Source organism: Xyrauchen texanus, chromosome 26, assembly GCF_025860055.1.
Source record: "Xyrauchen texanus isolate HMW12.3.18 chromosome 26, RBS_HiC_50CHRs, whole genome shotgun sequence".
NCBI classification, from domain to species: Eukaryota; Metazoa; Chordata; class Actinopteri; order Cypriniformes; family Catostomidae; genus Xyrauchen; species Xyrauchen texanus.
Window position 1 is genome coordinate 33,650,127 of NC_068301.1, and position 21,563 is coordinate 33,671,689.

General features: G+C 37.1%; 1 protein-coding gene across 2 annotated transcripts in view; it reads right to left on the reverse strand.

Annotated features, from left to right (window-relative positions):
- Window positions 1-21,563, reverse strand: part of LOC127619591 (RNA polymerase II subunit A C-terminal domain phosphatase-like) — a 148,964-nt gene that overhangs the window by 43,377 nt on the left and 84,024 nt on the right. For both annotated transcript variants that reach the window (XM_052092477.1, XM_052092476.1), the window contains exon 12: window positions 6,338-6,555. In XM_052092477.1, the coding sequence (XP_051948437.1) occupies window positions 6,338-6,555 (218 nt within the window). The remainder of the gene's footprint in view (window positions 1-6,337; window positions 6,556-21,563) is intronic.

Genomic DNA, 21,563 nt, shown 5'->3' on the forward strand with positions numbered 1-21,563 from the left:
AGATGAAACTACCTAGAAAAAAAAAAAATCACTATTCTGTGATGCTATCTGCAACATTCGTGAATGTGATGTGGAGGTCAAAGCGGCACACGATGCTTATGTTGGAGCCCTGACACAAGTTATGTGAAAGGAACATGATTACTTGGTTTAATACAATGGCTTTCATGGGTATGGATTACGATAATTGTGAATGAACAAGCACACTCCCCCTATGTACGAATGTTTGGAATTCACTAACATACACACATTTTACCAACAAATCTGGGGAGTATGAAGCATTTGTGAATCCGGTGGAAAGTTTTCGGGAAGATACATTTTACGAGCAAATTACTCCAAATTTACTCATATATTTACAAAAGTTTCATGAATGAGGCCCGTTGTGTTTATCTATTCTACATATCATAAAATTGATTTAATTTCTAGTTAAAATCAGCATTAGACAACGTTTCAGTTGCATTGTTTATTAGAAGCTCAAGTATTATCATGCAAAGGTATGAAAAAGTAAAAATGCAGTTGACTTTAACTAGGGTAGTGTAAAAGCAGTCTTCTCTTGCTCTCCTGCTGTTTTCCATCTAATCTTTCAAATTTGAGCACATCTTGTCCAAGTGAAGTTTTGCACAATAAAAAACAAACAAAAAAAAATCTTCCACGGGTGGTGTATTTTGTTTATTTTGAAGCGGGTCAGCTAGGCTGTTCTTGCATTAAGCTCAGGTGTCACCGTTATAATAGCGTCAGATACTGTACTAATGTTAAATATTATTTAAATTAAGTTCTTGCTTTCTGTCTCTTTGGTGGAAAACAATGTTAGAATTTTATTTGAACAGGTATACTTTCATAGCAAACTAATTTTAGTTCCCCAATTGTGTGGTAAAACGCCTATTGACAACTTTGAATGAACTAATTTAATCACTGACTTTTGTTTTTTATAGAACCATATTACAATATCCCATAAACCATTCGCTGTATATTGTTTCACACTCAATTATGGCATTCATCTCCTCATATCTTGATATTGTAATGACTATCATAAAAGCAATGACTTATGTGCCCACACACTGATCAGCAGAGAGCCCTCCAAATCAATGGTCAAACACTCATGACTTTCTTTAGCAGCTAATGACGTAAATCAAATCCTCTCAGCAGCACAGGGCTTTGAGTGGAGACTGATTGCAATCATGAGAGCTCTGGAGATGTAGAGCAGTGTTTCAAAAACTGGGGTACGTAAGGTGACGATGGAGATACACAAGCAAAATTCGGAAATGTACTGTTCTTTTAATTTCATCCCAGTATAAAATAACATTCAAACCCAGATGATGTATTAGATGAAATATATATATATATATATATATATATATATATATATATATATATATATATATATATAGTGTGTGTGCCCTCAAGTGTAGAAACACTAAAATGGCCATGTCATAAATGTTAGATAAACAGCATTCAATGAAATAATCTTTTGTGGTTAAAAAATGCATTACTCATCTGTTGTGAATGAGGAACCACTGATGTAGAGGATACATGGAGGATGAGGAGGACATGTGAAGAAGAGAGCAGAGGTGGACAGAATATTTCATGCTTCCATCAGTTCATTCTCTGCTCCACCAATGATTTCAACATCTTTACCTCTGTGCTGTCTCTTTAAAAGTGCTGGAAGTTTTCAATGGGAGATAACTGATTGGTGTCATAAGAGTAGTGGCTACAGGACATTGCATTTCAGCTCAGGGAGAACGAGGTTTAGAGAGTTATCTATCTTACTTCCTGACAAGTGCAAAGAGATAAAACTAATATAAAATTTTAATGCTGATACTTAAAGCTGACTTAGTGGAACATTGGAAAAACTACTACATAGTACTGCAAACTACAATTAGCATAATCAATTACTAAATAAAACATATCAGCCTGAGATATGGTAAAAGCTGCTCTTATTCTACACAACAGATAAAGAATATTTTAAGTTAAATAGAATTTATAAAACTGATAGTTCTGACTCTACATTCTGATAGGATAAGCCACATTCAAAGATGTTGCAAAATAGCAAATACCATATTCCCAGAAATAAAGTCAAACCTGAATATAAGTCGCACCTGGTTAGAATATCGTTGTTGTCATTTAGCATTGATAACCTGACAGAGGGTGAATTTGGCACTCGTCATGTTCATTTTGGAACATATCATGTCCAGTGGCCTGAGAAATAAAAAAACTTGCCTCCAACCAAATGAATAACAGAAAAACAACTTGCATCTTAGGAACACAAATTATGTGCATATTCTTGGAATAAATAATTCAGAAACAGGATTTGATCATCTTCAAAAGAGCCACCCATCTTGGAGGGAGCAGCGTTATTTACGGAAAAGAACCTTTAGCCGTCAGCCAGAGGAATGTGTCTCAGGTGGGCTCTGTATTTGAGAAGAGTTTATTTGCTCGGCTCTATTATTCAATGCCTGCTGCTCCTGCTGCCTGCGGTGGCTCTTTTTCCATAATTACTGAACATTTTCTCTGCCAAGAACACAGTCATAATAGCTGAGTCCAAGTCTGGAGGACCATTCACAGAGACAAGAGGCGGCGTGATTATGATTCAGCTTTCTACACGGACTGCAGACAATGACAACCGCGTGGCCATATCTCCATCTTAACTTAAGAATTTGCCCTATATGACAAAGCCTATTGAGTAAATTGTTTCGGCCTGACAGACAAAAGCCATCACTGCATCACTGTAATAGTAGACAATTACCAGTGCAACTACCCAAGAGTTAAATACTAGACAGGATTTTTAATGGTTTACGGTCAACATGAAATAGCATTCACAACCCATTTTACTTCCGTTATCTTCATATATCTGGATTTTCCATTAAATCAAATGTACTTGATTTTATCCACCATTATCCATATGATTGGATTGTTAAAAGTTGACGTTCAAAGCCAGATTAGAGTCAGACCTGAATGCGAGTTCGCAGTGCATTGTGGAGGTTTCTTTTACCCAGGACATGGAGGTAGAAAGTTAGTCAAGAACATTGAAGTATCCCTATGGTAACAATTCTTTCATATATCTATCATCACTTGCTATTAAAAAGAGTCAACTTTACTACATATTGTAAATGTTAACCAGCATTAAGTTCCTATTGGCAAGATTTCCGAAAGGCTGCATTACAATGCAAAGCTGTTTGGCAATTCGTTTTTTCCAAGACTGCGTGGCTAAAATCTATGCACACATGGAACAAGTCAAGACATTTTGATGACAAATACAAAGCCAAAACTTTTTTTCTTAGGAATAATGTGCACTGATGCACATAATAATTGACCCAAATAATTCATAATTGTGCGTGCATAATCATTTACCCAAAAATTTGCTATACACACTACAAACACATTGTGCTAGCAACACAGGAAAAAAAGAAGATAAAACAAAATCAAAAATAATTTCTTCACCATGAAAGAAGGCAAAAGGAAGTTATGCAGGTGAAGTGTTTAGATACGGAGCATTTTCATGGCACAAATCCTACCTTAGCAAACATTTCCTGTCAATTTTTATTCTGAATGGGATGGTAGAGCTACTTGGTGCACTTATTAGACCAAAAATAAAAGCAGCACACAAGACGACAAGGTGAGCTCGAACATTGTGGCCTGTCAAACTTTGAATGTTCCAAAGTGCAAATAATGGCCATTGAGTCAAATGTATGCGATTTCTCTTGTCTTAAAGCAGTGATTCTCAAATCGTGGGGCACAAAGTTATTGTAAGGGGGGCGTGGAAGACTGACCCATTCTAAAATCACTTTCACACATTCAGCAAAAATCTACACCTCTGCTTTTTCTGCTACTTCGTTTCAACTTTTGGGAGGCCCGCAGCGCGAACTGCAAAAAGCACGTAATAGCGTCAGGTGCGCTCTCAGCTGCACTTATGTAAACAAAGATCCAGTTTCAAATGGAGAAAACAATTAATTAACACTGATATTTCGGTCGGTCCCTCACAACACTATCGAATGGCTTCAGAAGAATTAATGAATAAGGCACAAGTGTTAAGGATGACATGTATGGTGCTTTTGGAACTTGGACAGGCTATCACTATCCTCTCAACCATCAATCTTGTCGCGGACATGTAGTACCCGTTACCACAGTCGTTTATTCTTACTGGAAGCTAATTGTTTTTTGTTTCAATGGGGGGCATGACCAAGTAAGAATCTGACCCTTACTGATTTAAGTGACCCGAGCGATTCAAATCACAAATGTCTTCTAACAGTTTTTTCCTCTGAGGAAAACCATCAGATTCATCCTTGTGGAAGAGCACAGACAAAGAAACTAAATCTTCCTCTGCAAGTAATTTGCCATTTTGTATTTAAACCACACATCAATAGATATCCCAGAATTCCAGTGTACCTTTAATGACATGGAAATTCTATTATATGTTGTTTTTCTGACTTATATGAGGTGCTGCTTAAGAGCTGATCTGAAAATGGTAAACAAAAGAATACATTTTATTGAGTGGGGGAGGACGTAACACACATACTGATACCACCACTTCAACACTTATTTCTTAACATCAGCATTACAAACAATGAAGAAAACAGAGAAAAGAAGCTTCTCATTATCACAAATGAGGCAGATGACTAAAAATATGGAATGGCGGGAAAGAGTTGCTGTCATTCAGCATTTTATTTCTATCCTAATGAGAAAAAGGTTCCATTTACACCTATTTTAAACATCCATCTCAGGTGATCTGATAAAAAGTGGACAGCGCTAAAAACAGGGTCCAAAATGATCCAATAACTAAAAACTAGAGCTGTCAGAATTAACACGTTAACGCATGCGATTAATAAAAAATTGTTTAAAGCATACATTTTTCTTAATCGTGATTATTTACGGTTAATATAGCATAAACCATCATAAACACTTGTTTGAAGGGAGAAATCTTTGTAATGTGTCCACCCGGATTCATTACTTTGACACACGCACGCACGCACGCACGCACGCACGCACGCACACACACACAAACACACACACAGCAGTGATTCAGTCAGTGATAGTGATGGGGACTGGATTTATCACCATTTGATGTACAAAAAATGCCCAGATGGGACTTGACAGATATCAAGCATTTTCCAGCCTATGTAAGAGACATTTTAATTACCTCAGGAGTACGTCAAGTCTTAACTATCACCAAAACGCAGAATGAGACGGTTTTGTCGGCAAGAGCTTTTCATTTGGAATTCAAAAGTTTTTTTAAGTTGTTAGTCAATGGTAAATGCTTCAGCTGAAGCCATCAGTCCACATTAATTTAACTTGATTCTGATTACTGGCAGAATTTCTGGGGAAGAACTTTAATACCTATGATCCAGGTGAGAAAGATCCACCAATCAGAGAATCGCTGCTAATAATGCACATCAAAAGTGCTCAGCAGCGACCGGCCACTTAAATTATGCACTGCAAATATTGCAATAGAGTCTCAAACTACTTGCATATCTGTATATATCTGAATACTAAACTGAAAGTATATTGTTTCTATAATTATAATCAACAACATTATATCTATTTTTTGAAATGCTTTAAATTCAATTATCATTAGCAATGCTTCACTACAGTTCAATACATAAGAAATACATCTTATACCTTCACCTTTTTGTCCAATTTCCAAATATATTTTTGCTTCAAATCAAAGTTAGTAATGTTGTTATTCACCACAGAGCTAGTTGGTTTGGAGCATGGCAACTCTTTTATGAAGGATTTTATGAAATCCCAATGGAAAAAATGTATGGGAAAATATTCCTGGAACCAAGACTGCTGGCAAAGTGGATGGGCATTTTGTGCTCTACAGTGCGCAGAAAACACTTAAAGAATTTCCGTAAGGTGTTCCATTCACATCAGCAACAGATTAAAAACCAGCACTCAATTTCCAACTCTACAATTCAGAAAGCAGTGACTCGCTCATAATGATTTGACAATATCCTGCTGACTACACCAATGTTGGATAGAAGTCTGGGCAGCGGGTGAGGCATTGGTGCTTGGACAGGAAGACATACAAGGACATGACCCCACCTTATTCCAGATCTCTACTTCCAGACATTGCCATGGCAACTGTTAATGTTGCTCAACTAAGACTGTGGCAGTTTTGTGAGTACAAGGGGCTGCTGGAGATTGGGCACAGCAGTGTGCTTCTAATCAACACTCACAAACCTGCACTGAAGCAAGGGGTTAAAGGCGCAATCAGTGAGCCCTATTTTATCTGTGAAGGTACTTCATCGGTAGTATAAAAGGTTACACAGCATGGCATAATGAAAGAGATCATTCAAGTTACTGAAATTGTAATTTTCCTTTACTGGCACTGAAGGTGTAATACCTGAGCACACTCTCTGCTACACAAACTTCTTCACTGGTCGACATTTGGGCCACTTCTTCAACAACAGTGCTAAGGGTTTGTTGGGGATCTGATGCTGGGGCCTTCTGTCTGCTTGTCTGAGGCTGCTGCTCCTCGTCCTCATCCTCTGCCTCCATCTTCTCCTCTTTCCCTTTTCCCTCACTCTCATTATCACTCTCCTCCCCGAGGATGTCATCCACCTGCCCAAAAGAGGAGTTATAGGAACAATTAATAGATCTATTTTTACAACTGTGCAGCACAAGGTTTGCCACATACAATCTTTAAAGTGATCGTATCATAGCACATGGTTTGATAAACTTTCCATCAATTTACTCATAATTATTAGAGTTATGACAACTTGGCAAACAGTCAGACTAGTTCTGCTTATGCTGCTGCAGAGCAAGAATGAAGACTTGCTACAGATAGAACATACACAGACATATTGTGTTGAGCATGTAAGACATGATGCTGCTTCAAATTCGATATAATCAATTCAATCAGATCTAGATGTGTGGTGCAGGTGAGGAGGAGGGTTTCAGAGATAAAAAGTGGAAAGTGGATTAACTGAAAACAACTGAGACAATTTAAATATCAGACAAAGTAGTACGCATGTTGATTGTCTAACAAATAATATGTCTAATGACCTATCAGTTTGAAAAGTAGAGTTGATGTTATAGAGTTAGAATATGATGTTTAGAAAAAAGTATCTATCCAATTTCCTCATTTTGAAAGGGTGGGCTAAGTTTCTGCTAACAAAGAACTCAACGCGCAACTGTGGGTCATTATGTGTTCATGTCATCTATCTGATGTTAGAAAGTTACAGAAATTTAGAAAGGAGTTTATTTTGGAGCTGTGTTTCATTAAATGCTTTTTGGACTAGGGGAGGAAGTTACAGTAGGTCTTCTTAATACATCAAACTCTTATTCCCAGAGATAAAGAACAATTCGATTTCTCATGATACAAGCCTTTTAACATGTATGAATATTAGTGCTCGTGTTTAGCCTCAATGCACGCTTTTACAGTAACTTTTTTGTTGTTTTCATTAAGGCAGACTGGGGCTCAGATCTCCATGATTATTTGTGGCAACAACCGTTAGACAAGCACTGGCAAAAATGATCAGCAACGGCTGATCTCTCTGCTAGCCCTGTGTAATTGCCCTCTCCTCCTCTGGGAAATAGCAATCATACACCATTTTTCATTCTGCTTATTATTACAGTGGATGGATACTCTGGAACAGCCTGCAGAAATATGCCACAGCCATATGTACACAAGTTATAAATGAGCTCAATGAAGAGTGTTTAAAAAAACATACCCATGAAACTTTTTCCAGTTTAATATGACAGATAAGCTTAATGAGAAGGAAACATTTAATTAAAAGAAGGATTTTGGCAAGGGGTGTTATCTAGAAGCATCAAAGTAAATGAGATGCAAATATAAACACCACCATACCAAATCTAGGAGGCAAATTAAAGTCGTACTTCAAGTTCCATGGCAGAAGTCATTAACTTCTTTAACATGAGACAAAAGTTCAACAGTAGTTATTGCACCGCTCACTAAGACTTCATATTGTACGTGCCCAATTGATAACGTACAATTACGGTAACAATTCATTAACGTTTAAGTCAAATCTGTGTCAAATGTCTGATGGGCATAAATTACTTTTATCTCTGATCTGAGTTTTCTTTTTAAGTAAAATGAAAACATGAAACAGCATGCTTAACCCATTTTGCTTCTGTAATGTGATGCATTTATGAGTGAAACAGAATATTCAATGGAGTAAACATTTAATGTGCAGGACTTCCTTTTATCCATTGAAAATTGACTGAATGTTCAAAAGTGGGCTTTTAATTCTCTCATTCAGACCTGAATGTGAGTTTGTAGTGGATTGTGGAGGACAACTTCACTCCTGAAACGCTTTTGAGGAGGATTTTTGATGGAGACGTGGACACTGAAGGTCAATTTCACCCTTGAGAGTATTTTGACATATCCTTATTACATTATACTGTTATTGGCTATTACTGACATAAGCTATAATGCTTTGAAAATAAATTAAAAAAAAATCTAATAATTTATAAAATAAAAATTGAGGTCAATTACATGTTTAAGCAATGACCCAGCCCTATTTAATTGTCTTCTGGCTAATCACTAATAAACAAATCACCATCCATTAAAAAACAAGAAGAGCAGCAGTGCAAATCAAAAGCCAACAACCAAAACCCAACATGCAAATCACTGAACCTCCAAAGTGACCCAGTGCTGTCGTAATGGACAGGCATAATGAGGTGAGCGCTACCTGATTAAATTGATAAGGGGCAAAACAGATGGCGCAAAGATAGGCAATTCCCCAAAAGCACAGTCACAGATGCACAATCATTAGCTTGTTAACACAACACTTTGCTGGATCCACCATGACATGAAATGTTGTATAAATGTACCAATTGGATTCTTATTCACTGTGTTCCTGCATGATTTCAAACTGATATGGCTCATTCCACAGCCTTTAAAATGGAGTGGACGCATTACTATCCGTTCAACACTCCATAGGAGTTTTCCCTAGTGTTTAGGCACCTTAAGTCATGCAAACCGTGACTAGTCAACACACACATTTACATTTACATTTATGCATTTGGAAGACGCTTTTATCCAAAGCGACTTACAGTGCAATTATTACAGGGACAATCCCCCCTGGAGCAACCTGGAGTTAAGTGCCTTGCTCAAGGACACAATGGTGGTGGCCGTCAACAACCTTCTGCTTAACAGTTATGTGCTTTAGCCCACTACACCACCACCACTCCAGTCCACACACCCTTTGACTAGTGCAACACTTACTGTAGAATTAGTTTTCATGCATTTCAAATTTGCATAGATATGGTACTATTTCTTGAGAATTGCGATAAGCATGCCAGAAAATTCTACTCATTTAATCGGTTCATGAGGCGACAAGCATGTGTGACCAAACTACATTTACCATCATCAACTGTGGTGGCAAGAGAAAATAAATCATAAGATAAGATAAAGCAACAATTACATACATTTCATTTTGTTGCACCAGCAGGGAAAATCTTTCTGGATTTGAGAAAGATATATGAAATTGCCCAACACATCTATTTTTTCTTACCAAATTGACTTGAACACAGATCATTTTGTAATTGCGACTTTTAAGCTCATAAATTGAAATTTGTTGGATGATTGGAGGCAGCATCTTCAAGTAAACTAACGTGAAGTTAAAGGAATAGGAAGCTGTACAACACACTGTGTTTTTGCGCAGAACTCTCACTCTGTGCTTTCGTTCATTCTCAGCTCAGCGATGAGTGACATGTCTCATCACTCTGGCTGGAAAAATGCATTACATGCTGTCTTTGACTGTGTGATATTTAAGGCAGCTGCTTAAGTGTGCCGCCAGCAGCACTATTGCTCTTTGAAGATACAGTGTTGTAGAAAGGCTAATAAAATTACAGATGCTTGCAGCACTTTTGAAAGACGTCATGCTCAAAGACCCAACTCAAATGTAAAAGTATGGTGAGGTCAGAGTGGTGGTCTAGAACTTAGTGCTCTAGACATCTCGAACTGTGGTGATAGTGTGAAAGGTTCCATTCCTTCCCATGTCAATTACTACAGTGATATCATTTCTCCTCACGATGTCCTGTTCCTTCTCTCTAATGTCCCATCAATAAAGTGGGAAAAGCCCAAAATCTATAGAAGAGTGCAAATCCATTGATATTAATCCATTGAGGATACAGAGAAAAGGGTTTGCAAATGTGATAGTCTGTAGTGTGAACAAAAGTTGAGATAAGTTGTATTTTTGCAGCAATGCACTTTGACGCAGGCATCCGTTTCAGATAGGCAAGTCCAGTTCTGCTTTCAGAAATCCACTCCGCTGTATTCCTAATGGTTTTGACACTGCCCCGTCACTTTCCACACTCTTAAAGGGCATCTTTTCTAGTACTAAAATACGCCACCAGACCTTCCTTCAGTGTGAAAGCTGAAATTCTTGGAAAGAGAGAAATGTTGCCATACGTAGTAGTTGCCATACGTAGTAGCTGCCATAAGCTAGAGAATTGGCCCATGCGAATTCCATATATTTTGCACTAATTTTGTGGGCAAGTTTGTGCCATTACCTGATTTGCATATTTTCATTAGTGAATCAGGTGAACAACGCTTGCAGAAAAACATATGAAAGTAAATTATATCAGTGGGTTCAATTTTAAATGAACAACTCAGTCAAGTTTAACTCCAAGGTCTGAATGAGACACACAAGGCTGTCTGCAAACATCTCTAAAACGAAAAGACTCTGCAAACAAATTAGAGATAAAATGTCTTTGCTCAGTGTTCGAGAGCGTAAAGGCTAAAAACTGGGTGCAAAGCGACAAGCAGGGGTCCATGCAGATTTACTTGCCAAAGCCTTGCATCCAAATAACCAACCACCACTAATTTGAGGCTCGAATGGAACAGAATTTTTTTTTATTTGGAAGCTGTCTGAGTGATGAATGCTGAATCGCAGATTCCTACAAATAGCTGACAGGCATGAAAAAGCATTTGGGTACAATTATATTATTCATAACCTAAAAGGTAAGAAATATTGAATAAATTCAGGAATGCTACGTAAAGATCCTCAACACCCAAACAGGGTTTCCACACTTTGACCATTGAATTACATGACTTTTCCAGTTGTTTGTGATTCCTGGATATTAAGTATTTAAAAAAAATATATATATTTTTTTGACAGAGAATGATTCATTATAATGAATCATTTAGAATATCTGTGAACTGGTTTGATAAATTAACTAAAAACAACACTCCAAAAAGCTTTAGAATATATATATATATATATATATATATATATATATATATATATATATATATAATTATTCACTTATCACTAATTAAATATTCAGTGTTATCACTCTTTTTTGACCACAGATTACCATGAATTTACATGATTTTGGCATTACTTTTCCAGGTGATTGTTATTAAAATCAAATCAAAATCAAATCACTTTATTGTCACACTACCATGTACACAAGTGCAACAGTAGGTGAAATTCTTGTGTGCAGTTCCGAGCAACATAGCAGTCATGACAGTGACGAGACATATACCAATTACAATAAACAACATACTTACACAAAACAATTTACATATCAAATGTACACATCAATATTATTGAATAAACTTGTTTAAAAATAATCTTATAGAGGTCACAAGGACAATTTATAGATAGCACACACAAAAATAATCATTTCTAATTCATATTGACAGGAAATTTCAATGCCTGGAAATCACAATTACAATTCCCTGATATTAACAGGTTTTCCATCACTGTAGGAACCATGAATATTTTATAGTAGAGCATAACTAAAATGATTTCAATTACTTTTCCTTTCCCCAGATAAGATCCAGATTTGTGAGGGAATATAGGGAACCACCTAAATGATATAGTCAGATAATTTAGATTCCAATAGATCCTAAAGCTGATCAAAGGTATTTAAGAGTACAAATATGATGTACTGTGGTCGATAACAGTGGAGCCCCAGGAACCAGAGAAAACAGTAATAGTGGCTTCTCTTCTTTTTTATCCTGTTGATGTTCAACTTGGCAAACCACTAAACACGGTCAATGCAAATTGGCCAACCAAAACCCTGCATCCAAATAACAGTCATCCACAACTTATTTGAGTAAGCTTTGTTGGTATGGAACTTTGATATGGTGGCCGGGTGTCAACAGGAAAGTCGATTTGCAAAGCTTCAAAAAGAGCCAAGGGGTTAGGAAAAGCATTTGGACATGTTTACATTATTCATAACTAATAAGGTAAAATAATTTGCAAAAACTCAGTGATGCTATGTAAAATTCCTCAACCCCAGATGTGAAGCGTCATCTCAAGACTGCAGTCTAACTGCCTTACAGTACGTTCCATCACCGAACAATTGAATTATTCATTACGGGTTCAGTGAAATATACAGCACATACTTGTAATATCTCAGAAGGTTCCTCTGACTCCAGACAGTGGTTTCTCATTGTAAAAGATGAACGACAACAAGCTCAAAAGAAGTCATGATATATGAACGGCAACATGAGGCGAGAATTTATCATATTACTTCAACAAGCTCAACCTTTATTAGTCAATGTCTGTCCCCTTAAGACCAAATCGAAAAAAACAACAGCATTGCACAAAAAAAAGAATTTTCTGTTAGCAATTTGTTTACCTTAAATATTTCAGACAATGTGTTAATGTTCAGATTAAGGCAGCTTTAACAATTGTTATCAGAATTACTATAAAAAGGATTAATACTGTATAACATTATATTTATAATTTGGAGTTTTCATTACACATTTCAATAGCACTATACACAGTTGATAGGTGGACAAAAGTAAGAATAAGAGGTTGTGTCATTTAATTCATCCTCCAAACAATAAATGGTAATGTCCCCTGTTTTGAGGACTAAGTTTGCACTATTTAGTCAGTATTTGTTAAATATCTGCCAGTTATGCTACTGAAAGGCTGCACTTAAGATTTCATAAATCGCTAAAGAAACAGTAGTATTTCTGCTCCCACTTAATTAAAACAATGAATCACAATGGGTGCACTAGAAGCCAAACAACTGCATATGGGTAGATGATGTATTACTTGTCCACAGACTTTATCAACTTCAAGATTGTAGGTAACAATTAATGTGAATGTATAAGTGAATGTGTATATCTTATGTCCTGTAACTGATTATTTGTTTTACATGTTATTAAAATTTGTAATCAACTTTGTGTCTTCACTAGTTCAGTGGTATAACAGAGACTTTCATGTAAAATCCCTCATTTATTCTAATAGAAAGAGCTGAGAGGGTCAACTATTATTGTACACATGTTTGCAGTGGTACAGAACTGTCACAAGGATGACAGAAAACACATAAGGAGCAAAAACAACCTTGGTACAGATTCAAGAGTCAAATGTATGGAAGTCGGAAAAAAACAGGGAGTTACATAAATCTTCTGGGCACAGAGCTTGTTTATCTGCAGCAATTTGCTGGCAAGACAAAACTGAGATAGAGTGTTTGGATGAAGAGTCAGGGTATCACAATTTCTCTTTTGTTTGAACAAAGTTCATGCCCAAGGTATGAGCATTCCAAAGCTGTAAGGGAATTAAGTTTGATTTTGCACTCAGATCTGGAGGGAGTTGCTGGATGCCCAAGATGCAATCCAAAAGAAGTGTAAAGCAATTGAAAAAGTACAGAGTGTATTGTGGAGAAATTTGAGCTGAAATTGGCAACACTGAAGCCTCAGAAATAAAGAAAACTCCAGTTGCGGCTTCACTGTTTTTTTTACTTGTGAAATAATTTAGGACTTCAAAATAATACCTAAAAAAAACAAAAAACATTTGCTTTTAAGAAAGCTCAAAGTGATATGGAGAGCTTCTGTATGAGACAGCAGCCTAAAGACCTTTAGATCTTCAGCATAACCTGAAGCACCACTATTAACAGTCATGCCATCTTGAATGTCATACCTATCAAAAAAACAAACATAATTCTGTATGTTTCGCTCTTCAGCTTTTAACAATCTGAAACATTTTTGCATTCACATGACTGAGTTAGATGGTCTAGCTATTGTTCAGCTCTGATAATCTATCCCACACAAAGTATGTCTTCTGAAGACTTTTATGATATTTTATTATTTTTGACCAAAATATGCTTTCAGTGTATGGAAAACAGCAGCTCAGATCTTTGGTTAAACTATTCCTTCAAGTTCACCTGATTCATTTTGAAGTGTATGCACAACAAGGACCCAACAAAACTGACCCCCAAATAAATTCTGAACACTAGACTAAAACCAAGACCAAAGCTTTCATTCCCATCTATTTCAGTAAAAGAGCTGAAGCATTTCTAACCTTCCCCACATTATCTCATAGTGCTCAGACTGACAACTCTAGAGAATCATTTTATTCAGTTAGAAAACTTTCTAACCTAGGAAATAGCAGTAGAGCTGGCTTTGAAGAGATGACATCAATGATCATTATGACGATGATTACGAAGGCACAGTGACCTGGGTGACAGTGGGCTCTGATCCACAGAGCAGCCTGAACGATTCTGTCTGCGTCTCAGACTTTGCTAAAGTCACTGATATCACCCACAACCAAAGAACATTTGTGTCATCCAAACAGCAGACAAAGAAAGGGATTAACATAAAAGAAAAAAAAGAAAAACCTGTTGTAGCAAGGAGTGACAGTACAGTAGATTTGGATGAACATTTTAAAAATCCACCAGAAATACTATAATATCCAGGCACCATTTGCTTGCTATTTGAAACATACTATCATGTAGGACGTACACACTATTTTGCATTGTAAGTAAATTGGGACACAGGGCTCGTTCTTTATCGCATGCATTCAGTAGTCAGTAGCACACTGATAGAAGGGCAAAAACAAAAACATTGTTGATGAGAGGTCAATAGAGAATGGTTAGACTGTTTCGAGTTGACAAAGGCTACGGTAATTCAGATAACCACTCTGAACTATTGTAGTGATCAGATTAGCATCTCAGAAAGCACAACAAGTCAAACCTTGAGGCAGATGGGCTACAACAGCAGAACACCATGTCGGGTTCCACTTCTGTCAGCCAAGAACAGAAAACTGAGGCTGCAGTGGAAACAAGCTCACCAAATCTGGACAGTTAAAACATGGAAAAGCGTGGCCTGGTCTGATGAATCTCAATTTCTGCTGAGGCACACAGATGGTAGGGTCAGAATTTGGAGCAAACAGCATGAATCCATGGACCCAACCCGACTTGTGTCAACAGTCCAGGCTGGTGGCGGTTGTGTAATAGTGTGGGGAATATTTTGTGCCTTGGCACACTTTGGGCCTGTTAAAACCAATCAATCATCACTTGAATGCCACAGCCTATTTGGGTATTGTTGATGACCATTTGCATCCCTTCATGGCCACAATTTACCCATTTTCTAATGGGCACATCCAGCATGATAATGCACCATATCACAAAGCAAAATTCAGCTCAAACTGGTTTCATGAAAATGACAATGAGTTCACTGTTCTTCAGTAGCCTTCCAAGTCACCGGATCTGAATTCAATAGAACAACTATGGGATGGGGTAGAACGGGAGATTTGCAGCATGAACATGCAGCTGACAAATCTGAAGAAATTGCATGATGCAATCACGTCAACATGGACCAGAATCTCAAAGGAATGTTTCCAACATCTTGTGGAATCCATGCCACAAAGAACCGAGGATGTTTTGAGAGCAAAGAGAGGCCCTACCCAGTATTAGTTTAGTGTTCCTGATAAATTGCTCCGTGAATGTATCTTTCAAATAGAAAGCACGCTAGTGTATCCTGCAGTACTATGCTACTTTTCTTATACATTGTGCTCTCTGCATGCAAAAACAAACACAGCCCGGCTGTGATGTCTGATTTACAAACAAATGATTTATGATCTGGTTCTTTTTAATGAGCTAGTTGAAAATGATTCACAAAACTGCCTTGATCTTACAAGCGAATTGTCAATTTAATTTGCATTCAGTCACTCAAATCGTTCAAAGTTGCTACCGTGTTCACAAATGCATTGGTAGATTTACCTGTCAGAATGAATGAAACTTTCCCAAGACAAAACACATTTCACTAATTAAAATATGTATGACAGATTATAGTCGCAGAATTGATACCTCCAGGTGTGTTAAATTGCTTTTTGTCTCCACTATGACACTCACTTCCTGTCACCTCATGCTCTCTTTTCTGTGACTATTCACAATTAGTTGAATCAGCTCCACATCCAGTGTCTATTCCAGTGGTTCCCAAACTGTGTGACTTGCTAGGGGTGGTGTGACATTTCTGCTTGGTTTAATATTTTAATAGCAACCTGTTAAAAGTACCAGCAGTACAGAGTACTAACTGAGATCCATACCCGCATGCTGTTTAGCTAAGGCTGGCAGGTTTCAAAAGCTCACATGCATGTGTACGTGCTCTATAAAGTACTCGTGTGTCATGGTGAATTCAGCTTGAACTGTCAAATGCGCAACTTGGTCAAAATGCCCCTTATGAATGGAAGCACTAGAGCTAATGTATTACAAGAGTATGAACAGACGGGACAAACATCTGTGCTGTCTTGGCAAAATATTAATGTTAAAACAGCCACTAATGTATTAAGTGATGCAGACAAGACAAAAATAGTATTTTCAAAATATTCGATCTATCGAATAAAAGTCTATCTTTAATATGAATCAAGCAACAATATTGACAAGAAAAAGAGAAAAGCACTCACCGTCCTGGGCTAAATAATTTTATTCACTTTAAGCCCAGAAAATTTCAATAACAGGTTTGCTTTTCAGTCAAACTCTGACTGTATTAAATCAGTAATTATGCAGGGATCGACAATAAGGACTGCCCGGTGGCAGGGTGCCAGTGTGAGAAAGATTCGGGCCAGTTGCTAGAACGGTCACTTGCCCGATCGGGCCAGTGCTGCATTTATAACATTAGTGCAAGCAAACAACAAGACAGTGAGCACAAAAATGACATTGAGTGAATGAAGTCTTCTAACCGAGGTGTGTGTATATTTTTCTCGCAAAGATGCGCGAGAGCATAATATACTGGACGCGCCAAGACACAGTCGAGTGCACGCACAAGATCGTACTGACAGAGCGCAATCTCCTAGCACTGTCCTCGCTCTTTTCCAAGTGTCTTAGCAGCAGCTATTACCAATGTGTAGAAAATAGCAGGAAAAACATCACTTAATGAATTTTGTAGTGGGATTTAATGTTGTGTGCAACATTTTAAGTATCCCCGCACATTCCGTGTTCACAGTGTGAGAAATCCAAAAACAAATAATATTTTACATGTTGGTGAAAATTAATTAATTAAAATTAATCCACATATTGGAACACAAGAAATCAACAGTTTCTTTCTATAGGGCTGAAAAGCCATGTCTCATCATCATCTCTCTTCCTGCAGCGTAGACTGTTCAACATGCATGTGCTCTCGTAAAGGGACAGAGTGCTAGCTTTATTCTGTAAAAAAAACAAATTCTCTCTCATTAATTTGCATTTAGAGATGAAGCACCGAATGAAACGTAATAAACTTTGTTAAATCCCAGTTATACACGTCTCTGGAAATCACGAGCTGCTCAATACCCAAAATGTAAATATATATTTAATTAGGTAATGGTTAAAAACATAAACTTTAATTCGAAATGATAATGCCGTTTGATATGAAAAGAAGCAAGATCATTATGACTATTAGGCTATTATTATTAGAGCTGTTCAGCTGCAGGGTGAAGATGAATATTTGAAACTGTCTTCTTCAAATCATCCTCATAAAACACCCGTTACATGTCTCATTTCTGGACCATACAGGTATTTTTGTTCTTGTTCTTTGTATATCAGTCAGTGTTGGTCTTGTTTGGGTTGTCTGATTTTATGTTATATACACATTATTAATTCAAAGATTAGGCCTAATATCTACCTACTGTATATTACACAGTCACCGATTTAATAGCTAGTCTGTTCTCCCAGCCACTAATCAAATCTTTAACTCAGTGAATCATTTTTGATCCTTCTTGTGAAAACACTACACATGGGCAAAAGTTGCATGACGGCTCTTCTTTTTCCCTCTCCCGGCTGATTTGGATAATTCAGCACCAGGCGACAATCCTTATGGCCCGGCCACGCCGTCATCCTAATCACAAACACAAATAACAATCTTCTAGTTTGGTAACAGGAAACAAATAAACCGATAAAATCAGTCATGTGTATACAGCTTGTGATATGATGAGTGGAAGTCTGTGTACAAGGGATCTACACAACTCTGCCTCCCACTGAGCAAACGTCACAAAACATCCAATACCATATTGCCCTGGACATATCTCTTCTCCCCACACGGTATGACAACATTAAGCCATAAAGAGCTAGTCATTCAAACTGCAGGCCAATAAATATTTGAACACAGTACATTTGGTCTCATCTCATATGTAACTACCTTTGTGGTATACTGAGAGACGTCAACATTCCCATCAAACAGTGTTGTGTTATATCATGCTGCTATACAAGATAGTTAACCGTCTGGATGAGAAAGGTCATGTAGGCTATATGCAATTTTACGATCTTGCGGTCCTAAAATGCTCTTTGGCACAACCACATTGTGATATTGGCTGCACTTACACTGCAAGGCATAATGCACAGATCTGATCTAAGATCGTCTTGTCCTTGAAGAATTCCCATGCTAGCATATATTGCCAACCTGAGTGCTATGAAGTGATGATTTCACAACTAACTGAGTGTCTCTCGTAACTGATAAAGGCAATTAATAATACTGGTGAAGAATTTATTTCAAAAAGGCGCTTCCATGTTCCATAGAGAGAATATCTATTTACAATTTTCCTATGGTTACGGATAAACAAAAATTCTTGTTCTTCTACCGCACATGTCATTTAAAAAAATTATTATTATTGATGCCATCCTCATTATGGTAAAGTGTGCACAAAATAATCCTCAAGTGTATCGTAAAACGTTCTGATAGACTTATATGACTTTCACCCATTTCTAGATTGACTTATGCTAATTTCTTTTGAAGTTTAAAATGTCTCCTCGCTGCAAATGCATGCTTGACATTTCACAATTGCTTGATATCTTGTATCTCCAGAATAACATTGTTATACCTGCACAGACATACATAAAAATCTTGTTTCAGTGGATTCTAATGTCATAAATGCAAGGAAAATCAGATACAAGTGTTAAGACGCAGTTCAGATGTCCAGATAATGGATATGCATCTAATTTAAAACCACATATGGAAGTGGCTCAGATTGGAATGCAAAAACAAATATCCGATCTGTGCTAGATATCATTTTTTTCCCCCAATCGGAATTGATAGACATTGTAAATGCGGCCTTTGAGGCTGTGGCTCACTGGTGACATTTCCATGCTGAATTTTGTACCTTACTTTGATAATCGCCAGACTTATCCAAGGTATTTGCTTTTTTCTCATCCACAGCTTGACGAACTTTTGAGAATGACAAAGACATTTAGGCTGCAGACCTAATAGAAGCAGCATGATATTTGAAAAGACATGTTATCACCCTGCCTCCTTTATATGTCTTGAAAAATCAAAGTGCTGGAGCATAGGTGCAATTTCTCCTTTACTGGTAATGATTTAGGAGCAACCCAACTGTGAGTAGCCTGCTATTAATACAGAATAACACAAGTAAAAACCTTTACAATCTTAGATAAACTTTTAAGTAAACCAGTCAAACCAGGTAACAAGCCTTAATCTGCTAGTAGTGAAAAATAAATGTATGAACCCTAATGTTTACAATATACCCAATATACAGGACACTCAGTACATTTACCTTACATACTTTAAAAGGTCAATTTCAGTGGAACAAAAACAATACTTTGTCTTTTTTAAATGTTTCTAGTCAGACTTCAAAAAAATAGATAATGAAATTGTAGCTAGGATTTGTCAACCATCACTGGCCTCAGCGTTTTGTACATGCTACACAAGACAGAGATAACACTGCTATATTTTACATTCTTCCTCCAAATATTTGATTATAAAATGTCATGTATTGTTGGAGAGACAGATGAAGACTTTAGATCGACAATGCAAAAACCTGCCATAGATATAACTGTGCAGAGAGCTGCTTATCAAGAAACAATATAAGGCATTAAGCTGCCTTCTAAGAAACCTTGTCCAAAATTTAAGGAAGCAATCACAAAACTTAATTACATTTTTTTTTTTTTTAAATCAACTGTTTTACTCAAATACATGTGTGCTTAGCAACATGCTAACACCAAACTCTATTAGAATGATTTATGAATAGTCTCTCTGTTTGCTTCACATTAATGTGTCCTGCACTGTTGTCGACTATGAAGTCATCTATCAAATCAGTCACTTGTAAGGTTCCATTTCATTTATCATGCAAACTTAAGCCATAGTCATAATACACTTTAGGCTCTATTAACATCCATTCAAATGCATCCAAACACGGGAGACCAGAAATGCAAGCTCATCATATCAAACATGATATCCTATACATTGCAGTGTTTTGAATAATTTTGCATGCTCAAATCCTTGTGTGGCCATGGCTTTAGAAGACAGCTGCCTACGTTGGCAGTCAACAGCAAGTTTGCACACTACGTATTGAAAGAGAGATTTAAAACAGAATAGTTGTTCAAATGAGCTACTATGAAGCAAACATTTTTCTTTACTAGTGAGCCATAGCCTTTAACTTGAAACCATTTGACCTTCACCCATCCTTTAGTCAAGCAGGCCCCGGGAGACTGCAGTCCATTCAGACCCTTGGCCTCTGCTCTGAGCTTAACGTTCAGACATAGAAAATGTCACATTAGCACAAAGTGCCTTTGGTGGCCTTACAAACAAAAAAATCTCAACATTTCACTCACCTTGCTGATAGCTTGATGACATGCTACTACTTTACTTCTATATGGCTATGGCTTCAGCTATATGTTATTTCATTTTCAAAATGGAAATTCAGTCATTTTCCCACCCTCACACTGTTTCAAACTTGTATGACATCCTTTCTTCTGCAGAACACAATATGTTGTGAAGAATGTTCACGCTGCTCTTTTTCAGTCATCGAAAGCATATACCTGTAGTTCCCAGGGGCTGTTGTTCTCCAAAATATACAAATAATGCACTATAAAAGTGGTCTATAGAACTTGTGCAGAATGTTTCAAGTGTTCTGAAGCCATATGAAAACCGAGGAACAGGCTGAAAGTTAAGCTGTTATTTGCTTAAAATCGTAAGCTTTGCCACATCTCCAATCTCATTTATTTGCATATTTGAAATTTAGAGCCCCAACACATGATGCCATTGATTCTCCTGTGTGTTATAACTGCACACTGTGCATTAATTATAAATATGCAAAAGTGCAGATTCTAAAAGATTTAAGATCTTTTAAGGGTGGGGGGATCGAGGCATGGAAAATAGAGTAAAATTGCAAATGACCTTTTCACAAATTAGTGATTAAAATGTCTTAGCACAAAGCATTTACTGTGAGTCAGCACACCACACTTTCCAATGAGAGAGATCACTGCTGACCTCTTATATGGGATATGGATGTCAACAATTAACATAATTAATCTGGAGTGGAGTCTCCGGTTGAGTGGATGCCACCTCTGTTTATTTGCACACTTACATGAGAAGATGAATAATGACTGCGGGAGAGCAGAAGGGATGGAGAGCGATGTCACAATCCTAAAAC